The sequence below is a fragment of the Grus americana genome, chromosome 20 (genome assembly GCF_028858705.1).
Source record: "Grus americana isolate bGruAme1 chromosome 20, bGruAme1.mat, whole genome shotgun sequence".
In the NCBI taxonomy this organism is placed as follows: Eukaryota; Metazoa; Chordata; class Aves; order Gruiformes; family Gruidae; genus Grus; species Grus americana.
In genome coordinates this window covers 6,595,906-6,618,106 of record NC_072871.1, presented here as the reverse complement: position 1 = coordinate 6,618,106, position 22,201 = coordinate 6,595,906, and the positions used below count along the sequence as shown (strand labels likewise).

The 22,201-nt window shown below is 41.3% G+C and overlaps 1 protein-coding gene across 23 annotated transcripts in view; it reads left to right on the top strand.

Moving 5' to 3' along the window:
- Window positions 1-21,870, top strand: part of FNBP1 (formin binding protein 1) — a 99,683-nt gene extending 77,813 nt beyond the window's left edge. For 3 of the 23 annotated variants that reach the window (XM_054849058.1, XM_054849062.1, XM_054849054.1), the window contains exons 11-17: window positions 3,826-3,927; window positions 11,034-11,143; window positions 13,398-13,530; window positions 14,622-14,743; window positions 15,200-15,339; window positions 15,748-15,906; window positions 18,484-20,726. In XM_054849058.1, the coding sequence (XP_054705033.1) occupies window positions 3,826-3,927; window positions 11,034-11,143; window positions 13,398-13,530; window positions 14,622-14,743; window positions 15,200-15,339; window positions 15,748-15,906; window positions 18,484-18,518 (801 nt within the window). In that variant the 3' untranslated portion in view covers window positions 18,519-20,726. The other 20 variants (XM_054849069.1, XM_054849068.1, XM_054849078.1 and 17 more) reach the window with 13 other exon arrangements.
- The last annotated feature ends 331 nt before the right edge of the window (window positions 21,871-22,201 follow it).

Below are 22,201 nucleotides of genomic sequence, written 5' to 3'. Positions count from 1 at the left end.
TTCCTCCTGTAAAAATTACAGGAAGGAGACACAAGTGTTCAGTATTTTAAAACATTTTCTAGACCAGGCTGTAACAGCAGGGAAGTGACTGCTTTAAAAAGCCCAAATTCTGCTCCAGGGACTGCACTGACATTTAGGGCTGAGGGCTGGAGTTGCATAAAAGCAGAGATGATTTCAGTGGGGAACTTCAGTGGCGAGTTACAGAGAATTGAGAACAGTGCTGTAAACAATATTTTGTCTCATCTGGTTGCAGACAGTACATTTAAAAAAGAAAAAGGTGGTTTATACAGAGTGGTTTCCAGTTGTTTACCAGGGAATTGCCATTTAGTGGGACGTTCAGAACCCCAGAAAATCACATTACTTGCGCTTTTCATCGGGGAAGCGGGAAGTTTTGAAGTTGTCCAAAGGCAGATTCTGTAAATGTACCTCCTTCCCACAGTTGCAGTTTGGCTCAGAGCGTCTTTTCTCAGTGGCTTTTATGGGGAGAAAGAGTCTTTCGATTCTGCTTCTGTAGCAGCAGACCTGGGGGAGGATGTGCGGGTGTGCTAGGGTGTGTGGGTGTCTTGGTGGCACCCAGTGTGGCGGAGGGGCGCCTGGCAGTCTGCTTTGTTCCAGGGTAGCAGTGAGACACTTCAGAGAATAAGGTGCTGCTGGAGGTGAGGGTTTGTGCTGCGATCTAGTGCTCCGGTAGTGCCATTCACACAACAGAACAGTGAAAGTAGCACTGAATATTTCTAACTTGATTTAAAAATACTAGTTTTTCGTTCCATGGGCACTTCACGAGTTTGTATTTCAAATGTACGTATTCTTATTTAGTGAATATTTGGCCGTGTAAGCAATTATGACTAATTGCTTTTAATATTTCCTGAAGAGAGGCCATTGTTTTATGTATTAACTATCTGAGAAGTCCAAGTGGGTCTTATGAATCCTGCGTACTGTATTGGTTTGAAGTGTTTTGTGTGAAAGGTGAAATAATTAGAACAATTTCCTATAGTCTTCTCTGAAATCCCTTAAATTTCTGCTGACACATTCATTAAAAATGTGCAATGAAAGGCTATTGCTAAATCTTCTTTTAAACCTTTCACTATGTTCTCTTTCTATTTCATTTCCTTCCCCCATTAGCTACCAGGATGTTTGTATGTAAAAACTTTTCCTGCCTGACTCATCTCGCAGAGTTGGAGGCCAGCATTCAGATCATTGTCTCTTTTATCAGAGGGTCGAATTCAGGCCTCTTGGTTCATCTAGAAATACGGGGTAGGAGAGGCTGCAAAGCTCTGGCACCTTGCTCCGTCTGAATTGAAAACTTGTCAAGTTCACATTTCATAGGTCCTTGATGATTTGTTATACAAATGGTCAGACTAAAAGATCATGAAAATGCCATATGACCTTCAAAAATAAAATAATTCTAACCAGGAAAAAAATAAATCAAGAACCACTGCCAAATCCTGTGAATTTATCAGATGAAAAATGAGTGGTTGGCATGTGTTTCAGCTGATGTGGTTGATATGACCCATTTTATATTCAGTACAGCCTGATAATACTGTTAATTCTGCTTTTACCATACTAAGTTTTATAAGACTTTCTTTTCTCAATTCCTCTCCATTCTCCTGCCAAATCCAAAAGCATCTGAATTTTGCTCAGGAGCATGAGCAGTAACGTTACAAATACTGGATTGTGCTGTTACCACAGAAATTAGGAGGACGTAGAAGGAAACTGTCCTCTACACAGAGGAACGTTCAATCTGTACAGAAATACATCAGCGAAGCAACTTTTGGGAAGGTCATGCAGGGAGCCAGCAGGACAGTACAACGTAACGGGTGTTTGGCTTTGGACACTGAATAATTTCTTTTGCTCTGAATATTGTCTCCGCGCTGCTGGTTGTGCTCAGAGGCAAAATTCCACTCCAGCCAGACACCTTGCTGTAAAGACGGCCACAAGGCATTTTAAGTATTATTTTAGAGTATTCGACCAAATTGTCAAGCAGGTCCTTCCTGGTGTATCGGAGCTGTTAACTCCTACAAAATCCAGAGTAACAACTTGTTTATTTCAGAGGAAACTGGATCATACTCCTTTTCTGCACTGGCTTAAGGAAGATGTGCGTGAAAAGGAACTACTTAATGTGAAGTCCAGTAGATATGAAGACCTTAACAGGATAAATACCACCAGCAGAACTGCACATTGTAATTGATCCTTGAAACATAAGTGGGTGAATGGATTCCCGTACAATTCCTCCATGAAGTCTTTGATACCAGAACGTGTCTGGAGAGGCAGTATGTTTTAGTAATTTCCTTATAAAGTTTTGGTTTAGCATCTTATGTTGCATTTAGAAAGAGAAATTACGAAATTCAAGTGGAAAAATCACTGGTGACTGTGTAAATGAATTATATAATTAGTAATGATATGTCCTGTGCCCAGTCTAGTTTTAATTTTGCTTCCAGACCAAAAATCCAATGAATCTTGTTTTTGTGGAAGGAAGCAGATGCCGGAACAATTTACAACAGATGCAAGGTTAATGTAGAGGCGCCAGTACGAGTATTGGTGGTCACTGCCAATATGAAATCCTAGACTGTTTTTAAAAAAAAAAAAATTTAGGTGCTGACTTTTGTCAGTGTCTATAGTTTTCTAATCACATTTTTGTATTTTCCTCAAAGCTTCTTTCTTCTAACCCCAACAGCAGAGATGTCCATTGTAGAAAATACTGTAAAGCCATTACAGCACTTGTCATGGATCAGAACTAGAAGAAGAGGAGGGAAACAAGTCTTTTACATAGTTTTGGAGTGCTGTTTCTAATAACTTTTTTAAAAGGCAGTATAAAAGTAGTAGAACACTTAAAATCAGCTGTGTCTCTTTAGGGAAGTTAAAGCCAGAAGAGTACAAAAAATGAGGAACCACTTACATAAGTCATAATTTCATTTATGCTTGCTCTGCTTTTTCTAATTCCATTTTGAGGACAAAGAAGACTCTGTATTCTGCTAGTTGATATTAATTTTGTGTTCTTTTGTTTTATTGCTATAGCGGCAGTAACATCAGCACCTTTATTTAAAGAGCAATACTTCTGAACTAACAAAATCCAGGGGTAGAACTTACACCTTTGAATTGCTGTGCTGTGCCAACTTGCCTTTCCTCTCTTTCCTCGGAGACTGGGTTGCGATGGAGCAGAGAGGATGGGTCTGGGAGCTGGGACGCAGATATTGCTGTCGTTACCCAAGTTCCAGCCTCCGGGTGGTTCCAAAAGGCCTACGGAGGGACTTTTGTGGTTTCCTTTTTAGGGGAAGTTGTTGACTTCATTACAATGTGATTTTTTACTTCCATTGCACCAGTTAATGTTTTCCCTTATCATCCCGTCTTGCCTTTGTGATGTAGTGTGCAGTCTTCTCCCTCCACACTTAGCTGTTAGTCTGCCGGCGCGATCAGTACTTTGTTGTTCTGTGAGCATGCAGAAACGGCAAACAAAATACACCACCTGTCTCGTACCTGCTCTGTTCTCTGCCCCGGGAATACTTGTTATTGCTAAAGTGTCTAAATCTGTGCCAAGAGCAGGATTTTTTGGTGGGTGGGGTCATTAAAGCCATGTTTCATTCTAGCACAGAGGGAGATGTTTTCTGACCTTGTGTGTTTAAGCTAGCATTTAAAGATATGGTGTTTTCTGATTTTTTGCAAGAATACTAAACTCTTAATATTCGCCTAGTTTCTAGGAAGCTTCCACTTTGCACGTAAAGGCTAGTTGAATGCCAAGCTGTCTTTTGCTGTAGAAGCAGTAAACACAGAGGTGCGATGCTCGTCTCCAGTGTAACGGATGTGTGTTTTCTCTTGCTGACTCACCAGCAGACACAGTCTTTGTATATTCACAAAGAACTCATGAAGAGGACTTTAGGGACACCCACGTGTGCCATTGAGGCTAGGGAATATGTTGTAAGTCCGTGTATGGTGTGATCAGCCCATACCGTTGCTACACAGTCGCTAACCCCACTTACAACGCCGTTAGAGTGTGCTGTGGAAATGTGCTTTGTAAAAGATAAAAGGAGAATTTGGTGGGAGGCAAGTTGCAGCTTTCTGTGTTATGTGCAGGAAAGATATGTCTGCTAGTCCTGGAAATGCTGAAATTGGCACAATTAAAGTAGCTGGACCTGTGAAATTCAGAGTAAGTACTACAAGCAGGTTCCATGCATTTATTCTAAATTATTTTGAATGCAGTCTTGACCATCATGCGCCAACCCCTGATTTACAGCAGTGCAGTGACACGTTCTGTGCCTTGGTCGTGGAGCGCTCCATGGAGCTTTCTGAAGCTTCCCTGAACTCTCTGCAATGATGATAGTTCATGGAATCAAGACACGTGACCTCTAAATCTGATACACGGATAAAACAAGAGTATGGGGAGATTGTTACAGGACCACTAAGAAAGAAAATTACCTCTTGGTTGTATGGAAGTCCAGTCATTTATTTCAACCCTGTTTTCTGTAAGTGAGGTTAGTGTCCGTGACTGTCCAATAACACATGGACTTGCTGGCTTTCATGCTTCTCTCATGTGTTATTGAAGCTTGTGGCTCTTAGGCTCTTCATTTTTTCCCTGCAAGACTAAGCTAGACTTGTTTTAAATCGACAGCTTGAAACAGATTTGCTCATTTTGAAGAAAAGTAATTTATTGAATCATTTGGAGGAAAAAATGCCCCTGTTCTCCCAGGAGCTGTGAGCAAGTTTCTAGCTGTGAAAACCCAACAGAATGGGCAAAAGTAGTTATTTTAGTGTTTAATGCAGATTTATTTTCAGTCTGCTTATATTTGTTTCTAGAAACGGAATCACTGTCATGTAAAATTATGAATACATTTCAGAAATGGAAAACTGTGAATATGACTTATTTCAGCATTTCATTGTTTCCAGTCTATGATCTGCTTTGCTATTTTTACTGGTTATAACAATCCCTGATGTACTATTTGGAAATTAATAAGTTCTCTATCTTTGTCATACTTAACAGCATAAGAATTCGGCATATAGTGTCTGTAATCCTTTTCAAATTTGCTGAATTTACAGCAAAAGAATAGTCTTGATGCATATGATTGTTCGCAGTTGTATAGTGCCTTTAGAGTGAGTAGTGTTTAGAAACTAGCGCATGTAGCATACATTTGTGCCTTTTATAGAGTGCTTCATAGGTAAATATTTATTCTGCACCATGAGTCTTGTCTGTATATATGTACAAGGATCTCAATTTGTGCTGATCATGTCTATGCTAAAGTTCACAGGAGTGCTAAAGCAATTATGCAAACAAAAGCTGCCTACACTGAATTTCTTCAGCAGTGTATTTTAGCTCATTCTTTCTCCTTCTTGTATGATTATTCTTTCAAATGGATTGGGTTTGTTTGCTTTTTTTAATGGCCTCGTAGCTGAGAGTGAATTTCTTCATTGCACTGTGATTATTATCATGCGTTTACTTCCTAATGGACCGAACTTCAGAGGGAAGTTTAACTGCTGCGTTCTCACTGAATGCATCAGTTCAAATGGAGTATTTCACTATTTATTGCAAAGCCATATGTTTTCCTTGAACGGTTGGCATGTATTACTGTACAAATTCTGGTAACTAATGGTAATTGTTATTTTTGAAAAATGTCTATTTCTTAAATCATGCTGTCAAAAACATTGCGGGTGTGGAGCCACCTTTATTTCTTTTAAATCCAATCCTAAAGAACTGTGCTTTTGCTGAAAACCGTGTGTCTGTTTGAGAGCATTGTATTCAGGAGCTGTTGGTAGTAAAATAACGGAGAGCTCTTGAATGGAAAGAGGTTCCGAAGTCTCACAGTACAGATCACTGCCTGGAGTGAGAGGTGTTTTCCAACTTCCATGTTTCAGCTGTCTTTAACACCGAGGATGTGCAGTTACGCACTTCTAAGTTTGTTGTGTAGTTTTCAGCATTTCACAGAACTGTCCCCAAAGAGCTGGTCGGACGGGCACAGTGCAGATTGCTGGAGGAGGCTGGGTGTCGTTTGGATTCTCCCTTTAAAATCTGGCTTTATATCTTGAATTGCAGCGAGCTTGTACTCCTTGGCACAGAACAGAAAGGTGCTTGTAGCACTCTTATTTTCCCGGTCTCCTGGAAAACCTTGTGGAATTGGAGCTGTCCTAATGTCTTGCAACACTGGAAGGGGCTTTGGTAATTTCGGTGGTCAGCTGCCCGGGCACATTTCTTAACCTGGCAAGTTCCCAAGGCTCTCCAGCGCTGTTGTGAGCTGCATTTGCAAGTGATGTGGGGCAGAGGCAAGCCATGCTGCTGTGTAGGCTCCTTCAGCGTACCCTTCACTTCTTAGTCTTACTTTCCCAGAGTAACTAGAAGATAATGTTTTGGCTTTGTACCAGGAAATGTGGTAACTTTTGAAGAATTAGGTCATTTAAGGAGCTTGAACAATGTCTTACCATGCTGTCATAGAATTAATTTGGTGTAAAGAGGAGAGATTATTTCCTGACCTTGTCTGACTGTGTATGGCCAAAGTACGTTTGAGACTGAGTATTTGTCTTTGAATTGTACAAGAACACGAAATGACGTTACGTGACTGCCTGGACAGCATTGTATGGAATCAACAGGGATATTTCAGGGATGTTGTCTCTTAGACATAGGCCGGAGAGCTAGGAAATCACTGGAGATCCCATCGTGCTTTTTGGTGCTAGAGGCCAAGTGCCGTACCTTACCTCTTCGCTGAGGTTTGGCTAGATGTTATCGCCCTTGCATAAAGGGGCTGATGCTCCTGACTGCATTTCAGTGTGTTTTTGATCAAAGGTTGCATACCCTTGCCAGGTCTGAGGGTTTTTTCCACTTCAGAGATGTTACTGTAATGCGAAAAATCACGGTTGTTGTAGCCACTGTAAATAAAGCAATCTGAGCCAGATTTTTGCCTGTGGTACTAAAGCACGTGTCTAGAGGTACAACACTTTTCCATTTCTGTGTTTTGGCAAGGAAACGGCAGCTGATTGATAACGCTGGCCCATCTTGTGAACTTTTGCACAGATCTGTTAGTGTTACCCATTTTGCCTTCCAACAGCAAGGGGATTGTGTGTCATTTTATTGTAACATCAGTCTGAAAAAGTTCCTCTTCTACTGATGCACTGTTGTTTTTTTCTCTTTCTCCCCCCACCCCGTATCTCTCCAATTTTTACATGAAGCTTTCTCTCAAGCTGGTAAGCACATTTACAGCATGCCTGTCCTGTGTTTTAATCACAATTTTCTATATGTGTTTTAATGTGCACTGTGCCACGTGTGACATGACACTGAAATTAACTGTTAAATTTGTTTCTTCTTTGTGTTTGCTTTTTTTGATATTTATCAGATAACTCTGAATACACAGGTCTGGAGTCTAATAGAGGTGATCAGAATTCAGTCTTTCTAATAAGCTGCTAAAAATTAACTCAATAGTTTAGTTCTCACTTTTATAATCTAGGGCTATGAAAATGTAGAAAAACAGTATCAAGTAATTCTGCTACTGTATAAGAATATATTAAAACATTTAAAGAAAAAAATAATAAAGGTCTCTGTGCTGGGTGGACCTTTTCCAGAGAGAAGTGCATGGGTTTTTGTGTAACATAGCTGCAAAGTTTGCTTTCCATGTCCAGGCATTACTGGAAATCTGCATTGTTATCACCTACATTTTACAGCCCTATGTAGTCCTTCAGAATAACTAATAATTATATTAATTAAAGTTCTGTAAACCTTAACCAACAAGGTTAACTCAATCTGATTTGAATTCACAAATGGAGAGATATACGTGTATGTGAATCCTAAATTCTATCTTGGATGCAGCTGGGAAGGTTTCTTGAACTACGGTAAGATAACATGTTACTGAGTTGGGAAGGGGTGAACGTATTTGGGAAAGCAAATTATGTGCTGAACTTCATACGTAAGGTACTGTATTGCTTGAGATACTCCACGCCTTGATATGTTCCCGACAGCTTGTCTACATTCCTTTGCCCTTTGAGAGTCCAGTCACAAGGAGAATGCGACTGGTTTGCTGACCCACTTCATGCAAGAGCTGTAAATTGCAGTTTTGGAGAGCTTCAGAGGATCTGCAGTAGCACCTTTACTGTGTTAGCTTGAAAGTGTTCTCGTTCCTCACTAGTCAGTGCCTTTAGGTTCTCTCTCCCCCCTACGCATATATTGTTCTTGGATAAATCATTGTGGACCTGTTCTGTTCATAGCAGCTTATTTGGAGGAGATGCACGGGCTGTGAAAGCTACATGCTGTAGCTCTGGGGGTTTTGGGTCCTGCTGCTGCTCTGTCAACACAGTGACTTGCTTGGGCTCCGTTAGCAATATTGCTTCTCACTGAAGACCGGTGGTGGGCCTGAGGAGTGATGGAAATCTCTAGCTTACTTGCAAACCTTGTTATTTTGGCCGGTAGTCCAATGCATTTATTACAAGGATTTCCATTTGTTGTTTTCCTAGTGCAGTGCTAGTACGTTGTGTAGCTGAGCTGAGCCTTTGTATGTAGGAATAAATCCTCCCAAAATCAATGGCTGACCTGGCCTTTCCCCAAGAATTGCACAAATCAAAAAGTTGTGCAGAGATGGCTGAGATCCGTGTGCGCCTCAGGTAGAGGAAGCCAACTTGTCAGTAACTTCCTCTTGGATGCTGGCTGTACAAGAGCCGAAACTGGGGCTGGTAGACCTCCTGCTCTCCCCATATGTAGCATCAGCACAGAAACTGGTCCTAACATGGCCTCTTTTTTTCACAGTCCTTCATCTTGGGACAATTTGCATCCTAAATCCCAGTGTCTTTATGCAGGGAAATCTAGTGAGCACTGGCTCTGCTGGTCCTATGATAACACATCAAAAATAGCACAGATTTCCCCCCCACCTCACTGTTGAAGCATTTCTAAAAATGAAGGCAATGTTCACTACTGGAGAGATAGCCCAGGTGTGTTTTTGCTTGAGAGCATGCAGTGTGCCCAGCATGTGCAAAAATTGCTCCTTGACTCTTCCTTTTGGAAGAGGAACTGTAGCTTCTGTTACGATGGGAAATTATTGAGCATGGAATGAAGTCTGAGTGAGATCACCTACTCTCGGGCATGCATTTCCATGCCACACAGATGCTTTGGTCTGAAGCATTGTGAACAAAGATACTGAATTTAGTCCAGCCTAGAGCTTTTGAATGAAGTTGAAGAATCAAAAAGATGTTTTTCCAAATTTGTTCCAAATCTATTGCATTCTCCTAGTGTAGAACCGGGGATATTTTCAATCATCTCTGTTGCTTAGGGTTGAGAAGAATGTCATATAGTCTTTCTTGTAACTGCTCGTTTATTTACAAAGCTACATCCAGATGCTTTGCCTTAAAAAGAGAAGTATGGCTTTAGTGTGTAGAGTATCCATACAGTATATTGGATCATTCTCATGTCTAATGTGATGTGGCAGTTACTACCAAGCAAAATATTATTATCATTAAAGAATGAATTAAAATGGCTCTCTCCTGTACTATGCACAGCAGGTAACATTAAGCACTGTTAGGACTTCATGTAGCTGAAGTTTTAGAATAAGTGTAACTTTAGTTGTGGGTTTTTTAATTTGTCTTAAGTTTGCTTTCTCATTGTCTCATGAAATGGAATTTTAAGTGTATTATTACACAGTTGATCAAGGCTTAACTTGGCACATATGCCATCTTTAACTGAAAAGCAATATGGCAGCAATTTCATTAGGTTTGCGCGTTCTGCTAGTTTGAAATTGCTAGGCCAGAGGAGAAGCTGACCTGTCTGTAGTTGTCCTCCACCCTTTTGCACCCACACGCTTTCTTGTAAACAGCTCGTTCTGCAAATGCAGAAGAAAGAGCTTACTGTCTCAGAGCACGCTCAGTGCAGGGTTGAAAGGGTCTAATGGGCAGCTTTTGTGGCAGAGTGTCCACTAAATCACACTCTTCTGAGACCCATGTTTGGCATTTTAGGAAGACTAATGTTGCAACTCTGCTCGCAAGCTTTCAGTAAGCTGATGGGCCATTGAATTTGGTTACTCAGCTCTGTGTTTTTACCCTTCTTTCTCCCATAGGCTGGTATTCCCCCCTTAGAAATGGGACATGGAATGCACAGAAACAAAAACAAGAAAAGCCTGTACAAATTCAGGATTATGTACAAGAACCTCATTCCCTTATGGTGCAACTAGTTAGTATTGATGTGTGTTCAGTCTGGCCCACCCAAACTGTCCTCCTTGCCTTCTTGCAAGAGAAAAATAGGTGGTACTTCGAAGAAAATAGTGTGGATGTACTTTGTGTCATCTATCCTCTGTATCAAATTGAGGTAATCAAGAGGAGGCATAGCAGTTTGAAGGCAGAAAAGGGGTTTTCAAGCAGAATCACACAAAGGTAACCACTGTGGTCTTTTTTCTTCAGTTATGATTTCAAATTGGTTCTATGGCTTTGATATAACTCCTGATTTCTGTGCTAGTACGAGTGAGAGAGGAAAAATTGAGAGACTTTGACGTGGAATGTGGATCCTGGAAAGTAAGCAGCATGTTTTTAAATTGCAGAATCGCAGAGGAAGCTCTTCTGTTACCTTATTGTGTTCAGGAGACCCCTGACATAAATTAACTGTGATGGACTAACACTCAGACTATGCAGAGCAGGCCACCAATTAGTAGTGTTTGTGAGAAGTGCAACTGCCACACAGGAGTAGAAGCTAGCAACTGCTTTTATGGTGATGCTGTCTGTAGCAGACTAGAGGAAGGCAGGAAAGATCAGCTTTCCATGAGAATGGAACTCTGTTAAATAAAATCCGATGGTAACTACAGATAAAGATAGCTTCTTGGATTTGCTGTTTAATTCTTGCATTCTTTAGTTGGTGATCTTCTGTTAGCCATCTGGTATGGAAGCGGGATGCGGTCCTGGGATTATTTCTAAGATTCCTAATCATTCAGGAACTGGTAACTCTCAGTACAAATGACAACAATGCTTCAGACCATTGTGATTTTGCACAGATTTTTGTGAGCTGTTCTAAAAATGCAATCCTGAAGGATTCTTTCAGGCTCTGATTTTTTTATTTATTATTTTTCCGCCCTTCATTCCACTCTGTGCAGGGAGCAGGGCCAGAAGACTTCAGCAATCTCCCACCTGAGCAAAGAAGAAAGAAACTTCAGCAAAAAGTCGATGAACTAAACAAAGACATTCAGAAGGAGATGGATCAAAGGTATGCCAAACCTCTCCAATGAAAAGTGAAATAGGTAGTCTCATATAGAACAGAAACAATTAAAATATGAGAGCAAATAAGAACAAGGTTCTCTGTTTGTTTGATGTGCTGTTCCAAGAAAAGAACCAGAGTTTACTTATGGCTAAAAACACCTGAGAGATGCAAGGTTTTCCACAACTCATATTCTGAAATTGGTTATTTAATAAGGCTATTTAGTTTAATAAGGCTATTTAAGTTGCACATTTTTTATTGATTCTGGCAGCCTGTATTTGTTGCTTTGTGTTTGTTCACATTCTGCAGTTGCGTTAGAGATTCAGCATGTTATGTTTGCAAGAGACAGAACTTTTCTTCCCTGAATAATTTCAAGACTTAGCCTCTCTGGTATTAGTCTATTCCTAAATATTGCTTTGCGTTTGTACAGATGTGCCTACATTTTCTGCTAGCTTGCTTTGAGGAACCTGTTTATTTGGTCTGGTAACCCAAAGTTTCTTCTTTGTTTTATATCATGTATAAGAAAGCAAAACTGCACGTTGCTTTTTTTTTTCCTCTGTGGTAACTTACATTTGTCTTTACAGATTTTCTTTTCTGCTCTGTATTGATTCTGAGGTAACCCAACGTTAAAATCAGATATGAAATCAGAGCAGAATGAAGTTATTTTAAGTAAAGGTAGTATATGATGAAGTAGCACCAGCAGTTAAATAAGAGTTAAAAAAAATAGTAATAATCATGACTCATATGTTTGCAATATTGTCCCTTAGGGCTTCAACCACAGAGCAGTCCCGCTTCCTTGCCACCCACACTTTTTCTCATTTTCTATACACACAAAACAAAGGCAGGCACAGGATTGTGATTGTCAAGAGTTTGGTGGGAAACTCTAAAATATAAAGAGTGTTAACTTGAGTCGTGGGACTCACATTAACCTTTCTCCCCCAAGTAATGCCTAGAGAAAAGCTGAATAGCTGTGCCAGTAATACAGGAAATGGACTCATAAGTCTACCCTTCTGTAAGCTCTGAAATGTTCATCATCATGCAGATAACTTTTTTCTTTACTTTCAGCCCCGGCTTTCCTCAGTTCAAAGGTAGCACACTGCTGTCAGAACTCCACAGGCTTTCCTAAGGGAGCTCATGAAGGCATGTGCTGCGTAAATTTTGGCCTTACAGTACCACGTTTATCGTAGCAGGCCTTAAAATTAACATCTCTGAAACCCCAGGCATTTGGCATCTGGGTTGATACGAAACACAGCCCCCAGAAGGAGTCTTAGTCAAAATGCTGTAAAACTTCACAGGATGCAGGGCCACATTATGTGGCCTAAGGTCCATCTGTTGCGGTGCTGTGACAAATGCAAACCATCTGGATTTAGCTTCGTTTTAAGCAGTGTGAAATAAGTATCTCACAAATTATTTGGGTTGCAAAAGACAAACTGCAACAGGCATGGTGAGAATTTCTGGTTAGCACTCCATTTTTATTACTAACATGTCCATGTCCAGCTCTTTGTCCCAGTTTCTCAACTGGATTTCAGCCCATGGTGGAGAATGATGCAACCGTTTGTCTGTGCCCCAAAAACTGGGATGATATTCATCTAGAAAGCTGAAGCTGTCATTCGTTGCACTGGTTGCGAGATTTTTTTGTTATTTTTTTTTCCCCAGGGTTAGCAATTAGAAATCATAGAACTAAATAACAGAATGCATCAGGCTAAAAGTCAATACCAGATTTCTCCTTTTGCCTTGCAAAAGGCCTCTGTCCAAGAGGTCAGTCATTTTTCCACTAAGATTCTTCAAGTGGAGGACATGGAGCTTGGATAATTTGGTCTCAACATGTTGCGTGCTTGTACCGACAAGCACACCTCCTGTGCCTCACCATCCACCGGTGAGGCTCCTTCTGCCAGCCTTGCTCACGTGAGAGCCCTCAGCTGCCTGTAGGGTGGGGAGCTCTTTTTAAAGTAGGGCCTTGAAGAGTTTGGCTTGTGTATCTCTGTCATGTTGTAGGTAAAGGCATCACTCGCTTTTTTTCCATCTGTGACAGTGTAAATTCTCTTCTGACAAGTGATTTTACTGTTGTTTTTTAATGGCTGGTTCTATACAGGGCAAAAGTGCCCGCCTGGATGTTCTCAGTTACCTTTGTCACCAATTAGGCTCGAACCACAGAGTAAAGAAGAGGCAGTTTATTATCCTTTCATTTGTCCTCATTTGGAGAAAGGCGTTTGCCCCCAGCCACACTAACACTTACATGTTTTATTTTTCCTCTGTCTTTCAGAGATGCCTTAACGAAAATGAAAGATGTGTATATCAAGAACCCACAGATGGGAGATGCAGCGAGTGTGGACCACAGATTAGCAGAACTTGGACAGAACATTGAAAAGTTACGATTAGAAGTTCAGAAATTTGAGGTATGGGAAGAGACATTTCAGTAAAACGTAGCTCAGCATCTACTTAGTTCTAAGCAGATGCTTCATTGCTTTTCCAGATGTATTGATGCATTTTCTTACCATGTATGGGTAAGTGCTACTTAAGCACTTGCATTAATTGAGATCTTTGAGCCTCTTTGTGTAACATGCACTGTCTCTTGTGACAGCCAACAATCCTGCTGTTTAATTTGCCACAGAAAACAAATTGTGCTAAATGGTGGATAAGAGAAAATAGTGCTCTCTGGACTGCCCAGAGGGATTCAGATGCTTATTTAATTAATTAAATCATTTGAAGTGTCATGTTACAGATGTCTGTGGAAAATCAGACGAACATAAATGTAAAGCACCATTTATAGTCTAACAGCAAGACAGAAGCCTTCAGATAAAATACGTTTTAAGGAATAGTCTGCCATTAACAGGAAGCTTCTTAGAGATACAAAATCTCAAGAGCATAAGGAGTATTTGGAATATATGAAGCTATTATAATTGTATGAGAAGGATTATAGGGCTGAGAAAAGACGCTGCTCTGTAAGTTACGCTATGTACATAGACAGATAGAACCCGTTAATTTTGGATGTTTCTTACGGTTGTTGACTTTACTATCTGTTGCTTTCTTATCCACTTGAAAATCACTGGGTCTCTCATCCTCTCCAGCTTTAGTCCTCTTTTGCATTCAGCAGTCACTGAAATTGCTGTGTTTCTGGCGTTATTGAGACTATTGTAAGCTGCTACATGTCTTTTTACTTTATTGTGACTAGAGCAGCAGCATCTCCCAGCAGCTTTTTTTAACTGCCTCTCTTGGGTCACAGTGTTTTCAGCACCCAGTATCAAAAAAGAATTGAGTTTTTCAGTAAGTGTGTGTTTTGGCAAGACCGATAGTTCTAATATACTCTTAAAATACAGAATCTCTTCCCCCTGACAACTGCAGCCCAAAGGAGAACTTAAATATGTTTGCAATCTGGTTTTAGTTCCATAGTCTGAATGTCAAATACAACACAGCAAGGTAAAAGCAACGTAAATTCCTCTTGCAAGTTGAAGCATGATTGATGCATGAGACTGCTTTCCTCTTGCAGGGCTGGTTGGCTGAAGTGGAAGGCCGGCTACCCATGCGGACTGAACAGCCCCGGCGACAGAGCGGACTGTATGAAGCCCAGAACACTTCAGCAGTAAACAGCTGTGCACAGGACCGGGAGAGGTACAGTATCTGTACAGAGCTGTCCTGTTCAGGCTGATAGCTGGACCCGCTTCCCTTAGCTTATTAATCGGGAAAACTGTAGCTCTGCAGCGTTCGGAAACTTTCTCAGTAACCAGACTAAAGGCAGGCACTCCAAGTGCCTGATTTTGGCATATAGAAGATCCCAACTTTGAGCTACTTTTCTGAATCTGATGAAATGTGCAATAGCCCCTGCCCTCACTGCTGTGGAGGTGAGGTCGGTGCGGTTGTTTACAGCTTTTGATGGGAAAAACGACTGGTCTTGCCCGTTGTGTTGTGACAGCTGGTAGTGTTAACAGCCAGGTCTGAGCATGCTTTGGAATTGCTGAGCTGCTCCCACTACAGTTGCTCACCTTGCCTTAAGTGTCTGGTAACCAAGTCATTCTCTTTGCTCCTGAGGCTGGTTGCTATAGTTGCTGTGTATTTTCCTCTCTTGAGCAGCCCAGATGGCAGTTACACAGAAGAGCAAAGTCAGGAGACTGAGATGAAAGTACCTGCAACGGATTTTGACGATGAATTTGATGATGAAGAACCACTACCCACCATAGGAACATGTAAAGCGCTCTATACATTTGAAGGTATCACTCAAACTTTACTCTTGTTTCACTTACTGTTTTGTTTAGTTCATATGCCAAGAACAAGTGGGAAACCTTCATTTAACCCCTGCAGTGCTTAAAGAGACAAAAAAGGGCAAGTGAGGCTCTGGCGTGATTCTGTTCTGTAGAGAGGCACTAAGGCAGTGATTTGTGTCCTGTTATGCAGGGATTCTGTCAGAAAAAGGACCAAAACTCTGATGTCAGGATCACATTCATCTGCTTCTTTGTGTACACACTGTTGTATCTGGAATCATGTGTTCTTGTTCTTGACGCTAGTGATGCAAGGAAGGTCGCATCAACATGTCGTCAGTGTGCCCTGAGCACCCCTCACTGCATCTGGGGTTCCCATTGTGCAGGACAGCCTAAACTCCGTGTCACTGTGTCTTTCAGGTCAGAATGAAGGAACGATTTCTGTAGCAGAAGGAGAAATGCTCTATGTAATAGAAGAAGACAAAGGTGACGGGTGGACACGAATCCGAAGGAATGAAGATGAGGAGGGCTATGTCCCTACGTCGTATGTTGAAGTCTATTTGGACAAAAATGCCAAAGGTGCTATGACTTATATTTAATACTATTATTATTATTACTACTACTACTTTATTTGCTTTTACGGAGGTATCCAACCCTGAAACTGCTCTGTGTTGCAGATAGAGCCTTTTAAAAGTCTGTACAATGCCACAAGGTGCATTATTTCATATGTGGACTAATATGGCTTGCTGTACTGCAAAACATGCTTTTTATTGATCAGAGAAGGATAGTGTGGTAGACTGTAAAATTGGAGGGGCAATGCAGTCTTTCCTAGACAGTGCTTGTTCAACTGTCGCTGCACCTCCAACTTAGTGCAGGAAACACAAAGCCGTTTGGAATAACACGGGCTTTCCTCAGATATCCAGGTGGCAGCTCAGACATGTTCACAAGTCAGCTGTTTGTCCCAGACTGATTCAGTGGAATGTTATATAGGAAATACTTAGACTGCTGTGTTGTGTCTCAGTGTGGTAGCTTTTCAGAGCCTAATGTGTTCAGTGGATCTTTTGGATTGAAACCTGGTCTTCATTTAGTTAGTGTGTTTGGAAGGGAAAGGAGGGATCTTGCCAAAACCTGTCTATACAGTACTCTGTGGTCCTTGATACCTCAGTAAAACACTAAGAAAGATCTATTCTTTCCCACTTTGATACATTTCAGAAGATGTATTTGCTGTTTCAGATGACCGTAACTAACGGTTTAATCTTTTGCTCATGCAAGATCAATGGAGACATTCAGAGCTTAGACTCAGCAATCTTCTGTTTCATTGTTGCTTTTAACTCCTCACAAATAGGTGTGTTGTATAAGCAAACAGTGTTACAGGGGAATCCTGGATAGAGTATATGTTGGCACCATGAGCACCTGGTAATGTAATACACAGAGAAATCAAAAGACCTTCATCCTATTTCAGGATGTGTTTGAAGTCCACTGTTAAATAATTTATGTGTTTTTTCAGTCACTTAATCCTTAGGATTATTGTTGTGTTTCCTAGCTTTAGAGTTCTTGGTGTGAAACAAGCTGCCTCATCCAATTTAAAGGAAAACTGAACCATTCTCACTGGGATTTATGGACAGTAGAAAGAGAGGAGTAGGACTGTCTCTGTAAACAAACACTATAACTTGATCAGTTCACTGTCTTGGATTCAGTATTAAACTGCAGTGCCTTGCCTGCTGCAGATGAAAGTCTGGGGTCTTGTTTTATTTTGCCATAATACAGTAGTTTAATGTTTGTGTTGGCAAATACAGGGTCAGTTGAGATGCAAAAGAGTGCAAAAAGCTCAGCCCCTCTGTCAGCTTTTATTAACTTTTGAAAGAGGAGCGTGGATTATACATTCTCCTTACTTCATGTTCAGAACAAGTCAGAAAGCACAGAATGGGAGATCCCATCTCTTACCCCCGTGTCCTCTCCTGTGGAGACCGACTGCTTTGTGTGTGGCAATAGTTGAAAGCAAAGTTATTGTTCTGCTGGAAAATTTGTTTTTCAGCAGTGTAGGCTGCTTGAAACAGCTAAGCTAGTGTGGCATCTAAATCTGTCTTAAGTAACAAGCGTGGCTCTCCTGCCCTCAGATACGCAGCGTGGTTCACATCAGTGGAAGGTTACAGCAAATCGCCTATTTATGAGCAGAGCAGCAGGTTGGATGGGAAGTGAGAAATCCTGACACAGTCCTGCTAACTGAACTAGCAAAAGTTTGTCTTTAATTTACCCTTATGGAGAGAATATTGCAGGAGTATTGCAATACCAGGCAGAAAATTGTATTAGTATGTTAATGGTATTATGTAAGTTACAGGATGATGCTGAATGATGGTTAAGAATGCAGTCTGTGCTGGGAGTGGAGGCTGATACAGCTGCAGCCAGTATTTACCTCTTTTATTTCTCAATTCTCTGGTTAAAAAGAAAAGCGAAAAGAGAACTTTCCATAAAATGTCGCAGTAGCAGTATGAAGATTTGGGGGAAGGGCTACTGTGTTTAAAAGACAGACTTTGTTGTAAGCTGCAAATTTCTCATTTGATTTTTAATATATTAGTGGCAGTGACTTTATTCAATCCTTGAACCAGAAGCTGCGATGTTCCTGAAAATGATACTGTAAATACTAAAGCATTTACAAACTTTAATATTTCTTTCCTCTTTTTTTGGAAAGAAACTCGAGCAGCTGGTACCTCTAAATGTTTGTTGCACGAAGGGGGGGAGCATTCACAGCAGCTCCGAGCATATTTGTGACTCTTCTAGCCTGCAGAATCAATTCTGGCTTGGGTGTACCTGCCTGGGCTATGCCAGTGCCATGGCCAGAGGCAGCTCTGCCCGAGACGTGCAACTGTTAAATGCTTCGTGAAAAGCCGCTTGGCAGCTGGCGAGCTTTTCCAGTCAGCCAAAGCCTGTGTTGTCAGGGCTGTGCTGCCAAACCTGAGATGAATAGGACAGGTAAGTCGTGTGCTGCAATCGCCCTCCTGATCGAGTCGTCATGGGAGCCCAGCCAGATCCTGCAAATACCTGTGTGAGGGCTGTTTGTAAAGTTTACAGTGATACCTCTGGTCAGAGGGTGTTAGCAAACCTTATCACAAAAAAGAACAGTAATGTCTATATTGTTTTGCCTTTTTTTTTTTCCAGATGTGTACAAATCACTTCAGAAAATCTCTGAGTAGGTTTGCGTAGGCCTGTTCACCTTTTAGTCTGCTGGTTTGCTGCTACGGTTGTTTTAAGAGCTCTGTTTCAGAAGGTTTTCTTTAGAAGAGATGAATGCACATGTCATATCTCCAGCAATGAAAGACTCTGTTAGGTACCGTTCACTCAGCTGATGCACGTATAAGTTCACCTCCTGAAATTTAAATGTGCATCGCTACCCATGAAAGTACTGGCCCGACTGTATGAATTCAGTTGTAAACAGCATTATTGTCCTTCCTAATAGAAATGAGAGCCAACACAGTTCATTCTTTGTGATGCACGCAGGAAACTATTGTAAGTGCGAAAACCCATGCAGACTAAGAATTGGATCTGTTGGATGTAAACTCATGTTTTGGGGCTTACGCTAACCTTGAACTGCTAGGGGATGGGGAAGAAAGCTCCTCTGTGCGCACGTGGCTGTAGCTTCTTGCAGGGCTTTTCTGCACCAGATGGTGCTGACAACTGTCAAATACAGGAACTAGTTGGATCTTTTTGCTCGAGACTGACCATATGTGTTACTGAATATGGTACCTCAGAATCTGCTTGGGAACAAAACCATCTTTCACTGAGGGATGTTGTGAAATAGCAGGATACACAAAAGAACTTGCATGAAATAACCAGCTTTACATAAACTCTTCATTGCACCCAACAAAAATGCCATGTTCGCTTCCACCAGGATGACTGGCTGTTTGGGTGACATGCAAGTAATTGTTAAACTTCTGATAAATTTTGGAGCCATGGGCTGATGAGCATTTCAGCTCCTTTGCCGCTGCGTGGGTCCATTCCTCCTCACCTCCAATTATAGAAATAAATCCTTACAGACAGCTCTGTGATTCTCAGTGCTGCAGCTCTGCTGTTTGATTGCTGTAACCATTATGCAGAGCCTTGACTTATAGAAATAAATAGGTAACAGTTAACCATGCTGATGCACTTTTTATCTAGGATATATCTGATTATTTAATGCTTGCCAAATTATTTAGGAAACAGTAATTATAAGCTGGACTGTGGCTTTTAAAAATCCTTTTGTTGAATACTTGCCCTTAGTTTTTCCCAGTATATAAAAAAATTGTATATAACATAACTTAAAAACTAAAGTTACTTGAATTTGAATTGTTTTTATCCTTTTATATATGTATAAATATAAATGGTTTTATAGACTGTTCTTCTGCTTAACCTAGCTGTTGTTTTGGTAACTCCTCAGTCCCTCTTATGTTGATAAGTGGTTTTGGTTATTCAGCTGCCTGCATCTGGTCAGCCTTGCATAGAAACTTTCGGTTTGTGTTTAAGGTCTGTTAAATCTGGCCGGTGTGGTGGTTCTGTTTCTATTCTTATTTTTTAAAGAATCATCATCTGTCAGGAATATCTTTATAGCTTGATGTACCATCATGTCTTCTTCTAATAAACGTTATATTTTCTCATCCCTGTGAGGTTTTTTTTTTAATGGCAATTCATTTAAGTTTAACTTTACTGAGGGAAAGCAAATGGCCCAGAGCTGCTTTTCACCTGCTTCCCACACTAAGTACAAATGCAATTCCTTTTCAGGAAAAATATTTTGTTGTGGCTCTGTGAAAACTTTTTCATGCTGTCATTTGGAGTTGTTTTTTCTTTTATGGAAATGGGTGCAGAGGAGATCGGAAAGTTCAGAAGTCTGTGGGTACAGGAATGTGGCAAAGGATGGGTTTAGAGGCTCAGTCTGCTTCCATTTACCTGTTTATGTCTGCACTTCCCTTAGGAATGAAAGGTCTTTGCAGCCTGTGTGGAAAGGATAGCTAGTCTGGATTCGGCTGCAAAATTCATTGTGTTTTACCTTCCCGTTATTCTTCAGTATCATTCATGGTGTCTGGAGCTGTCACTTGAACAGATACAGTACTCCTTTGCAGATTGGAAACTAAAAAGCCGTTTTTGTTTGTTTGTTTTCTCTGTTGCACTAAGAAAGTGTTGACAGGGTCCTGCTCCTGAGTTTTACATCCTCCTCCCAGCGGAGAGCAGTGTCTGGTGATGCTCATCCCCAGGCTGGAGGGAAGGGCCGAGGGTGCCTGGTTACTGTTTGTTTGGGAGCTTTCCTTAATCCTGTAACCTGGTAGATGCTTCGATGCTGTATTTCCTTTAACCTCCTGCAGGCAGTGCTACTCTTAAGGGATCCCATTTTCCCCAGCCTCTTTCTAATCCCATCTCTTTCTTTTTGTCTTTCTTATGTTTTAGATTCCTAAAGGTGTTTGTGCTGGTGCAAGAACCTCGGGGCGAGCTTGTCACAGAAGGAGAAACAAAATGGTCTGTTTACCCTGCAGGCAGTTAAAACACACCCATGGAAAGCCAGACTCCCAGTCTTGTCTGGAGTTCCCACTTGAAAAATTCAGACCTAAATTCCATCCCAGTATCATTCAGACGCTTGCTCTTTTCCATGGCATGCTACTTGCTCAGATTAACTTACTGGCCTTTTCCCACTCTTCTGCCAGCTTTGCACAGCCCCTCCGTAAAACATAACCAACACTTCCCCCCTGCCAATTCCTCCCAACACCGGTCAAAGAACTGCTGGCTGCCCTTTGACGCACAGGGTAACCGGAGAGTCCCAAGCATGTACTGGTCTGTCTTCTGTCCTCCCTTGTCCCTCAGTCCATCTGAATGTATGCACTGGTCCATCAGCATTTCACACAGTGCCTTTAGTGCTAACCCTGCAGGTAGTCTCATCGAACAGCTCAGAAGGGGGGTGCATGCAGGGGGAAAGCCCCCCCGGGAGCAGTGTTACAGCAGCTGGACTGGGCTCTGGATCTGCAGATATTAAATCTGATCCACTTGCATTATTCAATATTCTGCTTTCCCCAAAAGGTCACTAATACTTGTCAGCCTTTATTTTTTTTAAATCTAGGCTGATGATCATTCCAAGTATTAAATCCCTATGACCTTGCTGTTTCCTGAAAGCCTCCAAGCTCACGTATGTACGCTTGTTTTCCTGCTTGTTCTCTCTGCCCCCTCCTCTTTATCCCCCCCCACCCTCTCTCTCCTGTTTCTCACACACACACAGACACACACAAACACAGACACTGGCATTTTGGTTTGAAGCCCCATTTTGCTTGTCACAAAGACCTCCGTTTTGCTCTCGTTTCAGTCTGCATGCTCGCCCTGTTGCCTTGCCTGCGCCCACCTTCCCGAGGGTCACGTTATTTTGTGGCTCGTCGTTGTTAATTTCTTTGCAGTTTTCTTTTGTTGGTTTGTTTTTCAGTGTTTCAGACCTGCCTTCTCCTTTTGCATGACTTTTTGTGCGTTCTCATCAGTTAATGTTTGAATAACAGAATTTTTTAAGAAAAAAATAAAAGAGAAAAGAAAAAAAGAAAACTGCGCTCTATTTCGTTCTCCCACCTTGTCATGGACTGGACCTGGACCCAGAAGCCAGACAGGAATTGTGACCATCCTGTTCTCACGTGGTTTTATTTGAAGCACGATAAGTGATGCTGCACTTTGTCACGTCACGCAGTGGAGACAGAGCTATGCTATCTCCAAATAGCACATGATCTGGACCTCAACTGCCGAAGAAAGAGTCAATTGCGTTTTAAACTTCTGTATTCTAACTGTTGGTTTCCCCTGAATCTTTCCCATTGCTAGGATTTTGCAGTCATCTTGTACATGTTTGAGCCCTGTAAGAGTCAGTTGCTACTTAGGAGCTCCT